Here is an 18,473-nt window from a genome sequence, read left to right as displayed (position 1 = left end):
ATATATATGAGGTAATATATTTTCTAATAAAATTTTGGTCTCGTCAACAGCGCCATCAACCCCATCCTGTACAACGCACTCTCTGTCAAATTCCGGAGGGCCTTCAAGCGTATGTTGTCCTGCGGTAAGTGTTCACTCCCTCCATCTCTGTGGTAGGTGCTCCTTCCCTCCATCCCAGAGATGCAGGTGTTCCCTCCCTCCCTGTAGTATGTGAGTGTCTGCTTGTGTCTGAGTGTATATATGTGTGTGTGTTCTCTGTTTTATGCTGCTGAGTTCGAGTCTCCGCTCCTGACCCAGCGTCTTACTCCACAGTCTACTTCCGTTGTTGGCTGCTTGACTCATGAGTACTTTAACACTCCTGAAGCTGTGTATGGAGAATACTGCCACAACTTTCTCATCCGGCCGCTGTCATTGTTTTCATTACATTTTCACAGAATACGTTCTGCATAGCAATCATGGTGCTGACGCACTCTCTCTCTCCATACTGTTATTGTAACTATTAAATATGCCACGATCATATATCCTTCGATTCTGAGTTTTTCCTATGACAATGTTCAGTTTCTTTAGTCTTTTCTTGTAGTTCTTTCTGGTTGTTAGGCTCTGAGTAGAAGGTAATACTGAGGAGTGCTCCAGTTCCTTGTTTCAAGAATCCTTTGATGGGAAACATTACTAGTCCATAAAGCGCCTCGATAATGAATAAAATTCTCGTGCAATACTTAGATATCCTTATTGTCAAGAATAAATATTCCTAGGTGTTGCACCTGTGTGCGTGTGTGTGTGTGTTGCTCATCATCTTATACTTAAAACATCGCACAGTAGATGTATATTAGATACAGTCTACTCAAAGTGCCCCAAAGAGGTCACATATTAGGAGGTGGCCACAGCAGCAACACCAACAGTAGCACCTGGGGACGGAAAAATTAATTTCTCTAGACATTATTCACATGTCTAATTTTAGACTCTCGACAAACACTGAAGCCAGATTCTCCTTGGGTTGTCGACCTCTTGACTACCACACCAGTTATATACATCACTACTATCACCATACTTATATATTTTACATGCAACACCATGCGTTGCTGTATAAATCTATGAAGAATATTGCACTGCTGCATCGTTCAGTAATGCCTCACCCTGTGCAACGTGCTGCCAACACCCTGTAACCCACCGATTTAGGACCAATGGGCTATACCTATCATTGCTACATACCTTTCTAACATACAATGATTTTGTTGGGGGCTGTGTTCACTGTGCAAGGTTTTCTCCTGCTAATCCTTCTCCTATGAACTCTAATCCGACTCATAAAGTTACTCCCAATTCGTCCCTGTTTAACCCTGTCCGGCTGAAAACTGAATTGATTATTATTGTATGTAAAGTAAAAGGACACAAGTGCAACTAATGTGACATTTATTGTGGCAACGTTTCGCTCTCCAGGAGCTTTATCAAGCTTTATCAAGCTTTATCATGGGGAAGGGCTGACCCTGTTAGACCCTTACAGCCCCTGGGAAATGAGAGGTTATCAGGAAGGAAGAACATGATATAACTGATTCCTTAATTAAGTCAAGAATCCTTCACTTACATTAAGAATGTTTATCTTTCAAGGAACCTAAAAGGGTATTTATAAATAAGCATACTTAAACTAATTTACTTTGTTTTAGTTTTAAAAAAAATCTTTAAAAGAAATTACCCCTTGACAATATAAATTTATTATAATTTAGTTAATAATAAAGGTACAGCAAGAAAAAAAATCTAACCCAGTAATGGCAACAACTCCTAACTAGTAATTATTAACACTTTTCCTAACTTGAAATCCTAACTTAAATAATGGGAACGTAGTATCGGGAGTTCAGATATTCCACATTGGTTTATTGTACAGACACAACGAATATATTCCCATAATTCTCAAACAAAACACATTGGGAAGAAATATTTGGATATTTTCAAAATATGTCTTTGTTGTTTAAGAGAAACGTTTAATATTATATTAGATAAAAGGGAATTTGTAATTATGTAGCTAAACAACTGTATTTACTTATTATTATTATTATTATTATTATTATTATTATTATTATTATTATTATTATTATTATTATTATTATTATTATTATTATTATTATTATTATTATTATTATTACCCTGTACTTAGGAAACTCGTGAAGAAGTAGGTACTTCCTGATGCTTGAGAATGTTGTCGACGAGTAACCTATGACCTGGTGACATGCGCTCTCACCTTAAATAAACTCCGAGAGATGTTTCGCTCATTGTACAGTTTCGAGTCATGTTTCACTTGTGTAGAACTTTATCAAGTACTGATATAATGAAGCACAAGCCTGAGCGAAACGTTGTCATATTGTAAGTTGTTTTCTTTAAGGCCAGCTCTTAATCATGCGTTGAACTCCATTATGTCTCTACACCCAGTATTTACACCACACCTGCAGTCACACATGTGTACATCCAATCTTCACATCCACACCTGTGCTCGCATGTGTGTACATCCAATCTTCACACACACACCTATATTCACACGTGTGTGCATCCAATCTTCACACACACACCTGTGCTCACACGTGTGTACATCCAATCTTCACACCCACATCTGTACTCACACGTGTGTACATCCAATCTTCATATCTTCACCTGTACTCACACGTGTGTGCATCCAATCTTTACATTCATACCTGTACTCACACGTGTGTACGTCCAATCTTCACATCCACTCCTGTACTCACACGTGTGTACATCCAATCTTCACACCCACGCCTGTATTCACACGTGAGTACATCCAATCTTCACACACACACACCTGTACTCACATGTGTATACATCCAATCTTTACATCCACACCTGTACTCACACGTGTGCACATCCAATCTTTACACCCACACCTGTACTCACACGTGTGTACATTCAATCTTTACACCCATACCTGTACTCACACGTGTGTACATCCAATCTTCAGACACACACACCAGTACTCACACGTGTGTGCATCCAATCTTTACATCCACACTTGTACTCACACGTGTGTACATCCAATCTTCACATCTACACCTGTACTCACGCGTGTGTACATCCAATCTTCACACCCACACCTGTACTCACACGTGTGTATATCTATACATCTAATCTGCACACTCAAACTTGTATCCACGCATCTATACATTCAGTCTTCACACACACACACACACACACACACACACACACACACACACACACACACACACACACACACACACACACACACACACATGGTGGGTGCAGACGTGGGTGCACAAGGCTCCGAGAACCTTCGTGTTTTTAAGGCGTGCAGTAACTGCTAGCAGTAATCAGTGGTAGTGACAACGTCAGTGAACAATCCTACGAGTGATAACTAAAGTTATTAGTTAAAAAAATCGAGAGGAAGCCTGAAATCATTAATATTTCAAAGTGTCAAACCGTTGTGGGTCTACTAGGCACTGTTGCCACACAGATTCAAACATACAAAGATCAAAGTGAGTGTGGAAGTGGGTGTTTAAGAATTGCCAGCGTTTGGTTAACAAGTGAAATGTGGGGCACCATACAGTGAGAGTGAAAAAGTTAATAAGCAAAAGGAGAAAGGAAAAATAAAATATACAACAATGGAAGGTGGCAGTAGTAGGCCTGCTGAAGCAGTGACGTCACAACAGTTGTATGCCATTATACATATAAAGTGTAACACCGAATGTGAAGTGTATTCTGTCATAAGTGAAAAGTGAAATCACTTGAGGAACGCGGGATGCATGAGCATATATGGTTATAAACATCACGGGTGAAGGATTTACAAAATAGTGGTAGAAGGCCTATGTACGACGACTACGTCATCAGCATCTGGCAACTTGTCATCACACCGCTGCCAGCGCAAGTATTGGTCACCTGTTGAGGTTGCATGTTGCAGGGTTCTGAGTTCTGGTCTTGCATCACTGTTAGATACTGGTCACTCACTCCTGCAAGCTATTACCAGAATTAGAGTAGAAATAACATAGACGAGAGTGCAAGGAGTAAAGCGGTAGTGAGGGGTAACGTCAGACACTTAACCTGAGACAAGCTAAATTTTACAACCTAGATACTTTCTGTATTTTATAAGTAGAATCGATAAGTGTTAGAAGTATTGGTAAGCTTCAGAATTACTGGTATTTACCGGTATTTATTAGCAGTATGAATACTTAGAAGTGGGAGCACTCACACACACACGCACACACACACACACACACATACACACATACACACACACACACAGGATCAAATGGAAGGACAAGCACACCCCCCAGAAACACCTGCAGAAGGACTCCAGCCACGACACCCCCAAGGCAACTGAACAATCCAAACCAACCATCACACACCGATCCCACTTTTTCCACCCCCCACACCACAGTTACAGTATTAGAACAGAAGTTGAAGGTTTGGTACACAAATGCAGATGGATTAACGAATAAACATGAGGAATGGCAAGAAAGAATCAATGAGAAGTCCCCAGACATCATAGCAGTTACAGAAACAAAACTCACGGAGACAATAACAGATGCAATCTTCTCACCAGGATACCAGATCATGAGGAAAGATAGAAGGGGCAGGGGGGGAGGCACTAAACTACAGACCTGTGTCTCTGACATGTATTGTGTGCAAAGTCATGGAGATTATCAGGAGGAGAGTGGTCGAACACCTGGAAAGGAACAAGATTATAAATGAAAACCAGCATGGGTTCATGGAAGGCAAATCCTGTATCACAAACCTCCTGGAGTATTATGACAAGGTAACAGAAGTAAGACACGAGAGAGAGGGGTGGGTAGATTGCGTTTTCCTAGACTGCAGGAAGGCCTTTGACACAATTCCCCACAAGAGATTAGTGCAGAAGCTGGAGGATCAGGCGCACGTAAAAGGGAGGGCACTGCAATGGATAAGGGAATACCTGACAGGGAGGCAGCAACGAGTCATGGTACGTGAAGAGGTATCACAGTGGGCGCCTGTTACGAGCGGGGTCCCACAGGGGTCAGTTCTAGGACCAGTGCTATTTTTGATATATGTGAACGACATGATGGAAGGAATAGACTCTGAAGTGTCCCTGTTTGCAGATGACGTGAAGTTGATGAGAAGAATTAAATCGGACGAGGATGAGGCAGGACTGCAAAGAGACCTGGACAGGCTGGACATGTGGTCCAGCAACTGGCTTCTCGAATTCAATCCAGCCAAATGCAAAGTCATGAAGATTGGGGAGGGGCAAAGAAGACCGCAGACAGAGTATAGGCTAGGTGGACAAAGACTACAGACCTCACTCAGGGAGAAAGACCTTGGGGTGACCATAACACCGAGCACATCACCGGAGGCACACATCAACCAAATAACCGCTGCAGCATACGGGCGCCTGGCAAACCTGAGAATAGCGTTCCGATACCTTAATAAGGAATCGTTCAAGACACTGTACACTGTGTATGTTAGGCCCATACTGGAGTATGCAGCACCAGTCTGGAACCCACACCTGGTCAAGCACGTCAAGAAGTTAGAGAAAGTACAAAGGTTTGCAACAAGGCTAGTCCCAGAGCTCAAGGGAATGTCGTACGAGGAAAGGTTAAGGGAAATCGGACTGACGACACTGGAGGACAGAAGGGTCAGGGGAGACATGATAACAACATACAAGATACTGCGGGGAATAGACAAGGTGGACAGAGATAGGATGTTCCAGAGAGGGGACACGGGGACAAGGGGTCACAACTGGAAGCTGAAGACTCAGACGAGTCACAGGGACGTTAGGAAGTATTTCTTCAGTCATAGAGTTGTCAGCAAGTGGAATAGCCTAGCAAGTGAAGTAGTGGAGGCAGGAACCATACATAGTTTTAAGAAGAGGTATGACAAAGCTCAGGAAGCAGAGAGAGAGAGGATCCAGTAGCGATCAGTGAAGAGGCGGGGCCAGGAGCTGAGTCTCGACCCCTGCAACCACAATTAGGTGAGTACAATTAGGTGAGTACACACACACAGAAGAGGCGGGGCCAGGAGCTCGGACTCGGCCCCTGCAACCTCAACTAGGTGAGTACAACTAGGTGAGTACACACACACACACACACACACACACACACACACACACACACACACACACATACACACATACACACACACTCACATTCACACTCACTCACTCACTCACTTATATACAACAGGCCAAGTGTCTAATCGACATCTGCCTGGGACAGAATGGTAACTAACTAACTAACACACACACACACACACACACACACACACACACACACACACACACACACACACACACACACACGCGCGCGCGCTTGTCGTGTCAACGTGGAATGTTAGACTCAGCAGCGAGGAATTACTAATTCTCCCAAGTAATGTTTACACTGATATATGTATCAGCGGACACCCAGGAAGACAGCCCAGGCTTCCCTAGTCTTGATATTCATGCCTCTGAGTGAAGGGTCCAGCCAATGCGGAGTATTTGTACTTGTCTCTATGAGCCTGATTGGCCAGGATCTTGTCCAACAAGGAGAGAGGATGTTGAAGCACACTAACACAAATTCTGATCCTTTGATCTTGATGAGCGAGAATCTTGTGGAAGCGCTAATGGTCATACAGAGCCTGGGAAATGGGAGACAGTGACGTTTGAATCGAGAAAGGAGAGGATAGCTCTTCACTAAAAATAATCAACATCGTCTGTCATCCCTACAACTCAGGAATACTGTAAGATCGCTTTTCTACCCTACTATACAGAAATAAGATTACCTGCCTGCCTTCCTACCCAAGGGCCTCAAAAATAAAATAATCTGTTTACCTTACGACCTCAGAAATATGATCGCCTTCCTACCCTCCAACTCAGAAATAAACTCGCTTGTCTCCTCGACGACCTCAGCAATCAGATCTGATGATCTCTTTTTATTATCATCATCACATTTTTTCTTCAATCACGCGTAATTTAGTGTTGAATATTAATATCTCTCCAGGGTGCCTTGGTTCGTTCCCCGTCCTTGACTCCAGACACAGCGGCCAATTTAACCCACTTAACTCGAGCGCTCTGACATATAACTTAACGCTTTTTTTGCTGGTCCTCTCATTATCCTCTTGTTTCACCCTTAACTTTTCTGGGGCTTTTTTTCCCCTTAAAACTTGGGGAAACTGCATTGCTACAACAATTTTTAGTCAGTGACTGAGTGTTTATCTCGAAGGTGTGGAGATAACACTTAGTAGAGATGAGGCATTGATCATTTCAAACTCACTTATACAAGGATGAGGGACTGATCGTCTGATATGTACCTCCTCATTATTTATACCACCTTTGTATTTTGACTGAAGAAGCCTGCTGAGCAGGAGAAACGTCTTGGCAATAAAGATGCCATCTGTTACACATGTGACTTTCTCATCAACTCAGGTGAAGGTCTGGGTGAGATGAGACGCCTGGGCACATGTTACACCTGACGCCCTTGTTTACCTAGCAGTCATCAGAGACCAAGGTGTCACCTGGTTGTTGTGCTGAGCATCATGGGGAAGACGACCTAAGGAACCCAACGGAAATAAGCCACACTGTTTGGCTTTTTAAGATTATCTAGGTTTATTAACTTTCCCGGGTTAAGTGTATGTATGTGTACTCACCTATTTGTACTCACCTATTTGTGGTTGCAGGGGTCGAGTCCTAGCTCCTGGCCCCGCCTCTTCACCGGTTGCTACTAGGCCCTCTCTCTCCCCGCTCCATGAGCTTTATCAAACCTCGTCTTAAAACTGTGTATGGTTCCTGCCTCCACTACGTCATTTTCTAGGCTATTCCACTGCCTTACAACTCTATGACTGAAGAAATACTTCCTACTATCTCTCTGACTCATTTGTGTCTTCAACTTCCAATTGTGGCCTCTTGTTTCTGTGTCCCCTCCCTGGAACATCCTGTCTTTGTCCACCTTGTCTATTCCACGCAGTATTTTATATGTCGTTATCATGTCTCCCCTGACCCTCCTGTCCTCCAGTGTCGTCAGGCCGATTTCCCTTAATCTTTCTTCATAGGACATTCCCCTTAGCTCTGGAACTAACCTCGTCGCAAACCTTTGTACTTTCTCTAGTTTCTTGACGTGCTTTATCAAGTGCGGGATCCAAACAGGTGCTGCATACTCCAGTATGGGCCTGACATACACGGTGTACAGTGTCTTGAATGATTCCTTACTAAGGTATCGGAATGCTGTTCTCAGGTTTGCCAGGCGCCCATATGCTGCAGCAGTTATCTGATTGATGTGTGCTTCCGGAGACATGCTCGGTGTTATACTCACCCCAAGATCTTTCTCCTTGAGTGAGGTTTGCAGTCTTTGGCCACCTAGCCTATACTCTGTCTGTGGTCTTCTGTGCCCTTCCCCTATCTTCATGACTTTGCATTTGGCAGGATTAAATTCGAGAAGCCATTTGCTGGACCAGGTGTCCAGTCTGTCCAGGTCTCTTTGAAGTCCTGCCTGGTCCTCATCAGACTTAATGTGTGTGTGTGTGTGTGTGTGTGTGTGTGTGTGTGTGTGTGTGTGTGTGTGTGTGTGTGTGTGTGTGTGTGTGTGTGTGTGTGTGTGTGTGTGTGTGTACTCATCTAATTGTGGTTGCAGGGGTTGATTCATAGCTCCCCGCCCCGGGAGCAGGGAAATGTGTTCGGTATTATACCCACCCCAAGATCCTTTTCCTTGACTGTAGTTTGCAATCTTTGGCCCCTTAGCCTGTACTCTGTCTACGGTCTTCTTTGTCCTTCCCAAATCTTCATGATTTTGCACTTGGTAGGGTTAAACTCCAGGAGCCAGTTGCTGGACGAGACTTGCAGCCCGTTCATACCCCTTTGTAGTCCTGCCTGGTCCTCATTCAACTGAATTCTCCTCATTAGCTTCACATCATCTGCAAACAGCGACACTTCTGAGTCTGTCTCTTCCGTCATGTCATTCATATCATTGGGTGTGTGTGTGTGTGTGTGTGTGTGTGTGTGTGTGTGTGTGTGTGTGTGTGTGTGTGTGTGGGTGTGTGTGTGTGTGGGTGTGTGTGTGTGTATTTGCTAGTTTTGCTTGTTTTCCACGTGTCATTGCTCACTATTAATTTATGGTGTTGGTCTTTTCCTGTCAGGCAAGCCGAAGCAGGAACAATGGGCCATGACAATGTTCTACAGTGACGGTGGGAAGCGCCTGCCCTCGCGCATGACAGCAGGACAAGCAGCAGGTGGAGCAACCTCTGCTGCAGCAGCAGGAGTAAGACCTGGAGGTGTAGTAGGCGGAGGTGTGGGTGTAGTAAGGAAACACTCGTCATCTCCTCCACACGTCACCTTCCCCCCCAACACGTCAGTTGAACCAGCTACCTTCGAGACAACTCTTAATGCTAACTCAACCACTATTAAAATCACAGCATAAAAATTACACAGGTGTATTATAGTTTAAATGCTGCTATTGGTATTATCAATAACAATATCATCATTGTCACTATTATATTAATATCATCATCATTATTCTCATAAGATTTCCTGTTATAGTTTTTAGTCTCTCAATATATTATGATTTCGATTTTCGATTCACCAATACCATTCTTGTTACTAATAGATTCCCCAACAATATTTTTCCTAATAATGTCTAAATAGTTATAATGATGACCATAATTTTTCAAGGGGTGGACCGGCAAGCCAGCGGAAGGCCTCGGTCAGATGACCAGAAGCTCCAACGGCGGATCATCATCTGACTAAGACTCGCGTCAGGAAACACTTGTCCTGATTCCTGATGAACCTTACCTAACCTTAATATTTTTCGTCGTGGAAAACGCATCCATTGAGAGTTGACGTAATTCCTGATGTATTGTATTACCTTTGACGTAATAGGCTGAATAAGGTGTAATAAGGCAGAATAGGTGTAAAGATGCAAGACAGATTATTTAAATATTGATGGGGACGCGCCAAGCCCTGTGGTGGGTCATTCAGAAACTGTGTAATGGCAGGTAATCAGGTTTGAGTCAAGGAATGAGATGCTATCTTTAAAGTCGAAAGACCCTTAAGAGCACCAAGTCACCCTCTCTGAAGCAGGAAGATCACTCAGTAAGTGGGAGCTACGTGGCCCTGGTGCATCAGCTCGTTACTCTTACAATACCCTGGACTCTCATTTTGTAGACACATGCAGTGGTGGACACACTGAACGGTCAACACACCGAGTAGACACATAAAGTGGTGTATATATCGAATGGTGGACACATCAAGTGGTGGATACTTCTAGCAGTGGGCAGGTGATCTGTAATGTTAGCGAGAAGCTGGTGTAGTTTTCTGCCTCCTAACAACTGGTTCGTGAATGGGCTGGTTCTTTCACAAACCATTGTACAGGATGAAGTTGAGAGAAATTTGTAACCACCTAGGCAGAGTGGTAAAAGTGGCGAGCTCTCCAGTGGTGTCACTGATCCCTGTGTTCCTAAAGTGTTACTTTCATTATACTGTAAATCACAGTGAGTAAGAGTGAGAAGTGATCAGTCTGGAATCCATGGAACAAAATACTTCACCAATAGACAAGATATATGGGAAATGTATTTATGAACCAGATTTTACATAATTCAAGGGTCAGACAAAAATACACCGTTGACGTGAATATTGAATTGCATAAAGCCTATTTGACGGTGTGTAACGCTTAGGCCTAAATCTTTCAAATTATTAGCCTAATATCACCCAACATTGTGCCCACGTCTATACACACCAAGACTAATATATCTTAGATCACATATAAAGATCAGTGGATTCTAAGCTAATAATTACAAATTCAGCTGATATTTAGTGCCATTATAATAAGTAAAGTCTGGACTATTTCATAAAAAATCATATTATGCAAGATTACTAAAGCCTTAACTGGAAGATATAACCACAAGGTGTGATTGATGAGGCGTCACTGGTGTCTCCCGGTGATGGACACAAAAAAAAAATATTGATCTTCTGATGGAGGATCTAACGCAGGCGATAAAAATCTGGACTTTAACTATATTCCTTCGATACTGTTTTTAGAAGGATCTGACTCTGTTGACTCTGATGCTGTGATACTACCGCATGATGCCGAAACTCGCACTGAAGGAGCCAGGCATACTCTCTGAATGTTCTGTATTCATTATTATTATATTATTGTAATTATCACTATTGTAATTATTATTATTATTATTATTATTATTATTATTATTATTATTATTATTATTATTATTATTACTATTATTGTTGTTGTTTTTGTTGTAGTCATGGATTCTGTTAGCAGCACTGATCATGATATGAGAGAAAATCTGGAAGGAAAGGCTTGCGAAGATAAAATCTCTGGATAATAATTTATATAAGCGTATGTTGTGTTTATACTCACTGGATGGTGTAATATATATACACAGTAGTTGGTGGAAACTGTGTGTGTGTGTGTGTGTGTGTGTGTGTGTGTGTGTGTGTGTGTGTGTGTGTGTGTGTGTGTGTGTGTGTGTGTGTGTGTGTGTGTGTGTGTGTGTGTGTGTGTGTGTCTGTGTGTGTGTATGTGTGTATGTGTGTGTGTGTGTGTGTGTTCCACATGTGGCTCTCATTCCAAGCGTCACATAAGTGAGTGTAAAGTGCTATGTCTTCATAAAGTGTTTAAAGTGTTGTTGAGCTTCGTTCCTCAGCGTTCTTATGTGTATGTTCAGTGTTCGGGGGAGAGCCTTACTGTATGTTAAACAAGTCCCTTCCTGTTGCCTCTTTCATACTGTCCAGGTTCACATCAAGCTAGAAGATGACGGAGTTATATTAGAGCAGTGGTTCCCAAACTTGGGGTAAATTACCCCCTGGGGGTAATTTAAGCATTTTTGGGGGGTAATGGAGGGGTGACAGAAAAAAAGTTATCTCAAGTGTTTTAATTTAGCCATATATATCAATAATAACAACATTTTGTGAAAGAGGTAACATGCTTTATGTGGCATGTTAAATTGGGTAACAAGCTGAAAAAGTTTGGGAACCACTGTATTAGGGGGAATACCAGCATCTCATGAGTTGTTCGGCGTTTCCTAGTTAAACTTAAATTATCAGCATTCTTATTGAATATATTACATCATTCTGAAAGAATAACTTCATGTACTTTAACGTACGAAAGATGAGAGACTCATGGTAGCGAGTTTTGATCCTGGACTAACATCACCCCAGGAGAGGCAGCAAGCAGGGATGTGCTTACTGTTTTCATTCTGTCACTTCTAAATTTGTTTACCTCTCATTTCATTGTTTCTAACTGTGTGACTTCCATCTTTATCTTCCTTCTCAGCCAGAATTTACCGACATGATTTGTGAAGTAATAGTTTTAATAACAAGTTATCAGAATAATTATTTTTATTATAACTACGAAAGTTCTTACAAGCATACCGTAATAAATATATATATATATATATATATATATATATATATATATATATATATATATATATATATATATATATATATATATATATATATATATATATATATATATATATATATATGCAAAACAACCACTGCAAAAGAACAGAGAAGTTCCAAGCGCTTTCGTGACTACTCACATTATCAAGGAACAATGAAAGTAAAGCATCAAAGGAAGGTATATAAAGGGGTAGCCCACACCTCACTATCAGATCCCACAACAACGAAACACCTGACGCGAGACAGCAGGCCCCCCGGCCAAACTAGACAGGTCCTTCATACAACCCTCCAACAAACTATTCTACACAAGAAATAAGAAATTTAAAAAATTATTATTTGTCCAATGTATTATAAAATTCTTCCCAAATTCTATTAATTATAATTAAAAATTTATGAAATGGGTAATGATTTGAAATACCCAAGAAATGTAATTGATAAATCTTTTAATTTAAAGTTGCTAGAAATACTTTTTACAATCCAAAAAGGGACAACCAGCCTTATTCAACTAAAAATATGTTGGTTCTCCCTTACCATGAAAACTTGGTTGATATGCCTTCTCTTCTTAAGACTTTTAATATTAAAGTTGTATTAAAAAATCTTGATACAGTAAAAAAAACTTTTGATAAAGAATTCCCCCCAAAATGCTGACGGATGTGTCTATAAGATTCCTTGTAAAATTTGCCATAAAGTTTATTACGGTCAAACTGGTAAAAATCTCGAACTAAGATTAAAACAACATAAATATAGCATTAGAACTGGACAAGATTCCAATGCTCTATTTACTCATGTAAGAGATTTTAACCATCCAATTGATTTTCAAAAAGTTGAGAAAGTAGTACCAAGCAAGTCCATGGTCGACAGGAATATAATTGAATCTTGTTTCATAAAATGCAGTTTTGACAATAATATCAATATTTCCTTTGGTTTATATAAATTAGATCCATTTATAATTAATAGAATTTGGGAAGAATTTAATAATACATTGGACAAATAATAATTTTTTAAATTTCTTATTTCTTGGGTAGAATAGTTTGTTGGAGGGTTGTATGAAGGACCTGTCTAGTTCGGCCGGCGGGCCTGCTGTCTCGCGTCAGGTGTTTCGTTGTTGTGGGATCTGATAGTGAGGTGTGGGCTGCCCCTTTATATACCTTCCTTTGATGCTTTACTTTCATTGTTCCTTGATAATGTGAGTAGCCACGAAATCGCTTGGAAATTCTCTGTTCTTTCGCAGTGGTTGTTTTGCATATTCTGAAATCACCTGTTTACTGTGTTCTTATTGCATATATATATATATATATATATATATATATATATATATATATATATATATATATATATATATATATATATATATATATATATATATATATATATATATATATATATATATATATATATATATATATATATATATATACATATATATATATATATATATATATATATATATATATATATATATATATATATATATATATATATATATATATATATATATATATATATATATATATATATATATTAAAGTGAGTGAGAAAGTGACACAACTTTTGCATTAACAATAAAACTTTGTCAATAAACTCGCCTCACTAAAATTTACATGAAACGAATAACTTAAATTGGAATAATTTACCTTCAATTAAACATTATAATTTCGTAATGTTTAGACAAAATTTTGAGTTATGCCTATTTAGGAAAACAATTCCAGCCAACGAAGTCTACTAGCAAATTCTACCTATAAATCAGTACATAATATATAATACTCTATAACAGTGCTAAATAGAGACTGGCATAATCTGATACTCAGATAATAAAAATCACTGCGTTTTATTTTTCATAGTTTTCTATTTCTATTTTGAGGGAGTCTGGTGTTACGTCTTAATTACTGAGGCTTTCTTGTAGTTTTCTGTATGTTATTTTCACCCTGATAATGGTAAGGTGTAACTGTGATGTACATGTGGCAACAGTGTTACTCTGATGGACATTACGTGGCAACACTGTCACTGTTATGTACATGGTTCAATAAAGATGTACTGAGTAAAAATATTTACTTATCCAACACATATGTAATCTCTTGTTCATATATATGAGCTGGGATGGCCCGATCGCTGAAAAGATGCTTGCCAACATGCTCAGGGCTGCAACATCAGATAGGGAGATTGCCCATCTCCAGGCTGTGAGCTCATCTCACTCCAGGGACTTCCTCCAAATACTTCCCATATTGGCAATGGGAACGCGACTCGACCCTAAGACCCTATGTATTGCAGTGGCTCTGCGCCTTGCTGCCCCAATTCACACAGAATATAAGTGTATTTGCGGCGAAGCGCAAGCAGACCAATACGGTCTACATGGTCTTAACTGTTCCAAAACCAAGGGCTGGCATGCAAGACACAATGAGGTCAACGACATCATTAAGAGAACCCTTGCTACAGCTGGATGCCCTGCCGAGAGGGAGCCCCGATCACTAGCAGCCAACAATACCCACAACTCAGCAAACCGCCCCGACGGGATCACCATCTAACCTTGGAAGAATGGCAAGCTCTTAGCATGAGACTATACCTGCGTGTCCACACTGGCTGACACCTATATCCGTCACAGTGTTGGGCGACAGGGAGGAGCTACTGACCACAGGGAGGAGTACAAGATCAGCAAGTACAGGGACATAAGCCAACAATATCAATTTGTCCAAGTGGAATCAGAGACCTTGGGATCATGGGGAAAAAATGCCACACGTTTCCTTAAAGAATTGGGTTCCGACTCATCGACACCACCAGGGACCCAAGGGCAGCCACTTTCATGTACCAACGCCTCAGCGTAGCCATCCAGAGGGGAAATGCTTACTGTATACTTGCCTCGCATCCAGCCTCGGAGGAGCTGGAGGAAATTCATGATCTTTCATACATTTTGCCATTGTATTCATGTTTATGTTTTTCTGTAAATGTATTTTGTTTATTAATAAATGTTCACATAGAATATCAAATATAGGGGGTGGTAGGAGAAGAAAATATTCAAACAGCTCCGGGGAGAACCTTGAGTTTTCCCTGAGGTACGTTTATTGTCTTCTATGAGGATGAGGGTCCCCATTCCAGCTATAGAGGTGGTACTTCCCTATATATTTTAAAAATATATAAAAAAATTAGTTTCAATTACAAGTTTCAGTAACTAGTTTCAGTTACTAGTTTCTGTATCTAGTTTTAGTAACTAGTTTCAGTAACTAGTTTCAGTTACTAGTTTCAGTGACTAGTTTTAGTAACTAGTTTCAGTAACTAGTTTCAGTAACTAGTTTCAGTAACTGGTTTCAGTAACTAGTTTCAGTAACTAGTTTCAGCAACTAGTTTCAGTTACTAGTTTCTGTAACTAGTTTTAGTAACTAGTTTCAGTAACTAGTTTCAGTGACTAGTTTTAATAACTAGTTTCAGTAACTAGTTTCAGTAACTAGTTTCAGTAACTAGTTTTAGTAACTAGTTTCAGTTACTAGTTTCAGTAACTAGTTTCAGTTACTAGTTTCAGTAACTAGTTTCAGTAACTAGTTTCAGTAACTAGTTTCAGTAACTAGTTTCAGTTACTAGTTTCAGTAACTAGTTTCATTAACTAGCTTCAGTTACTAGTTTCATTACTAGTTTCTTTTATGGAATTACTTTGGGAAAAGAACAACATTATGAATTGTGCCACGAACACACCGAGACACAGACCGAGACACAGACCGAGACACAGGCCGAGACATAGACCGAGACACTGACCGAGACAGACCGAGGCACAGACCGATACATATACCGAGACACACCCCAAAACACAGACCGAGACACAGACCGAGACACAGACCGAGACACAGACCGAGACACAGGCCGAGACACAGACCGAGACATAGACCGAGACACTGACCGAGACAGACCGAGGCACAGACCGATACATATACCGAGACACACCCCAAAACACAGACCGAGACACAGACCGAGACACAGACCGAGACACAGACCGAGACACAGACCGAGACACAGACCGAGACACAGACCGAGACACAGACCGAGACACAGACCGAGACATAGACCGAGACACTGACCGAGACACAGACCGAGACACAGACCGAGACATAGACCGAGACACTGACCGAGACACAGACCGAGGCACAGACCGAGACACAGACCGAGACACAGACAGAGACATAGACCGAGACACTGACCGAGACATAGATCGAGGCACAGACCGAGACATAGACCGAGGCACAGACCGAGACACTGACCGAGACACAGACCGAGACACAGACCGAGACATAGACCGAGACACTGACCGAGACATAGACCGAGACACAGACCGAGACACTGATCGAGACACAGATCGAGACACAGACCGAGACACAGGCCGAGACACAGACCGAGACACAGGCCGAGACGTAGACCTAGACACAGACCTAGACACAGACCGAGACACAGACCGAGACACAGACCGAGACACAGACCGAGACACAGACCAAGACACAGACCGAGACATAGACCGAGACACTGACCGAGACATAGACCGAGACACTGACCGAGACAAAGACCGAGACACAGACCGAGACACAGACCGACACACAGACCGAGACACAGGCCGAGACACAGACTGAGATACAGACCGAGACACAGACCGAGACACAGACCGAAATACAGACCGAGACACAGACCGAGATACAGACCGAGGCACAGACCGAGACACAGACCGAGATACAGACCGAGACACAGACCGAGATACAGACCGAGGCACAGACCGAGACACAGACCGAGACACAGACCGAGACACAGACCGAGACACAGACCGAGATACAGACCGAGGCACAGACCGAGATACAGACCGAGACACAGACCGAGACATAGACCGAGATACAGACCGAGACATAGACCGAGACACTGACCGAGACACAGACCGAGACACAGACCGAGACATAGACCGAGACACTGACCGAGACACAGACCGAGACACAGACCGAGACACAGACCGAGACACAGACCGAGACACAGACAGAGACACAGACAGAGACATAGACCGAGGCACAGACCGAGACACAGACTGAAGTACAAACTAGTTAAATCAATATTCCAGCCTCAACATCTCTGGTCAACTGTAAAAATTGTCAAATATGTTTCTGCTTTCATGCGAGACAAGCGACAGTGATGCCCAGGTTGATGACTGCTGTCGTGGCCACCATATTCCTGGTTGATGACTGCTGTCGTGGCCAGCATATTCCTGGTTGATGACTGCTGTCGTGGCCAGCATATTCCTGGTTGATGACTGCTGTCGTGGCCAGTATATTCCTGGTTGATGACTGCTGTCGTGGCCACCATATTCCTGGTTGATGACTGCTGTCGTGGCCACCATATTCCTGGTTGATGACTGCTGTCTTGGCCAGCATATTCCTGGTTGATGACTGCTGTCGTGGCCAGCATATTCCTGGTTGATGACTGGTGTCGTGGCCAGCATATTCCTGGTTGATGACTGCTGTCGTGGCCAGCATACTCGTGGTTGATGACTGCTGCTGTGGCCATCATATTCCTGGTTGATGACTGCTGTCGTGGCCAAAAATATTGCTGGTTCACGACTGGTGTCGAGGCCAGCATATTGTTGGTTGATGACTGCTGTCGTGGCCAGCATACTCGTGGTTGATGACTGCTGCTGTGGCCATCATATTCCTGGTTGATGACTGCTGTCGTGGCCAAAATATTGCTGGTTCACGACTGGTGTCGAGGCCAGCATATTGCTGGTTAATGACTGCTGTGAGAACTACAGACAAACAACAAGCAGACATACAGATGAGCAGACAGACAGACTGGATTTAAGGAAGGACGGATGGGTAGGGAACGTCTGAGGAAGGGTTGATGGGAGTGGGTAGAGAAGGTTTTGATTACTAAGGGCTTAAACATCGAGCAGGCAAAGATATACGCATAAAAAAAGATAAAACAACTTATTATCTACAATTAACACATTTGCTGAGAAAAGAAAGACTAATTTCTAGCCTATACCAGCAATGCCTATGTAGATAATGTCAGGAGAGAACAGCTGAAGGCTCTCTCCCCACTCTCACTTTATTGTCAAAATGTAATACTGAAGTGCCAATTCAATGAGGATA

General features: G+C 41.9%; 1 protein-coding gene across 1 annotated transcript in view; it reads left to right on the top strand.

Moving 5' to 3' along the window:
- Positions 1 to 11,126, top strand: part of LOC128700599 (thyrotropin-releasing hormone receptor) — an 87,359-nt gene extending 76,233 nt beyond the window's left edge. Inside the window, exons 3-4 of the mRNA XM_070098975.1 lie at positions 51 to 124; positions 9,091 to 11,126. Coding sequence (XP_069955076.1) covers positions 51 to 124; positions 9,091 to 9,371 — 355 coding nt within the window. The 3' untranslated portion in view covers positions 9,372 to 11,126. The remainder of the gene's footprint in view (positions 1 to 50; positions 125 to 9,090) is intronic.
- Positions 11,127 to 18,473: the final 7,347 nt, after the last annotated feature.

The sequence above is a fragment of the Cherax quadricarinatus genome, chromosome 65 (genome assembly GCF_038502225.1).
Source record: "Cherax quadricarinatus isolate ZL_2023a chromosome 65, ASM3850222v1, whole genome shotgun sequence".
In the NCBI taxonomy this organism is placed as follows: Eukaryota; Metazoa; Arthropoda; class Malacostraca; order Decapoda; family Parastacidae; genus Cherax; species Cherax quadricarinatus.
Note: the sequence above shows the minus strand (reverse complement) of the source record. Positions and strands in the feature narration are given on the sequence as shown.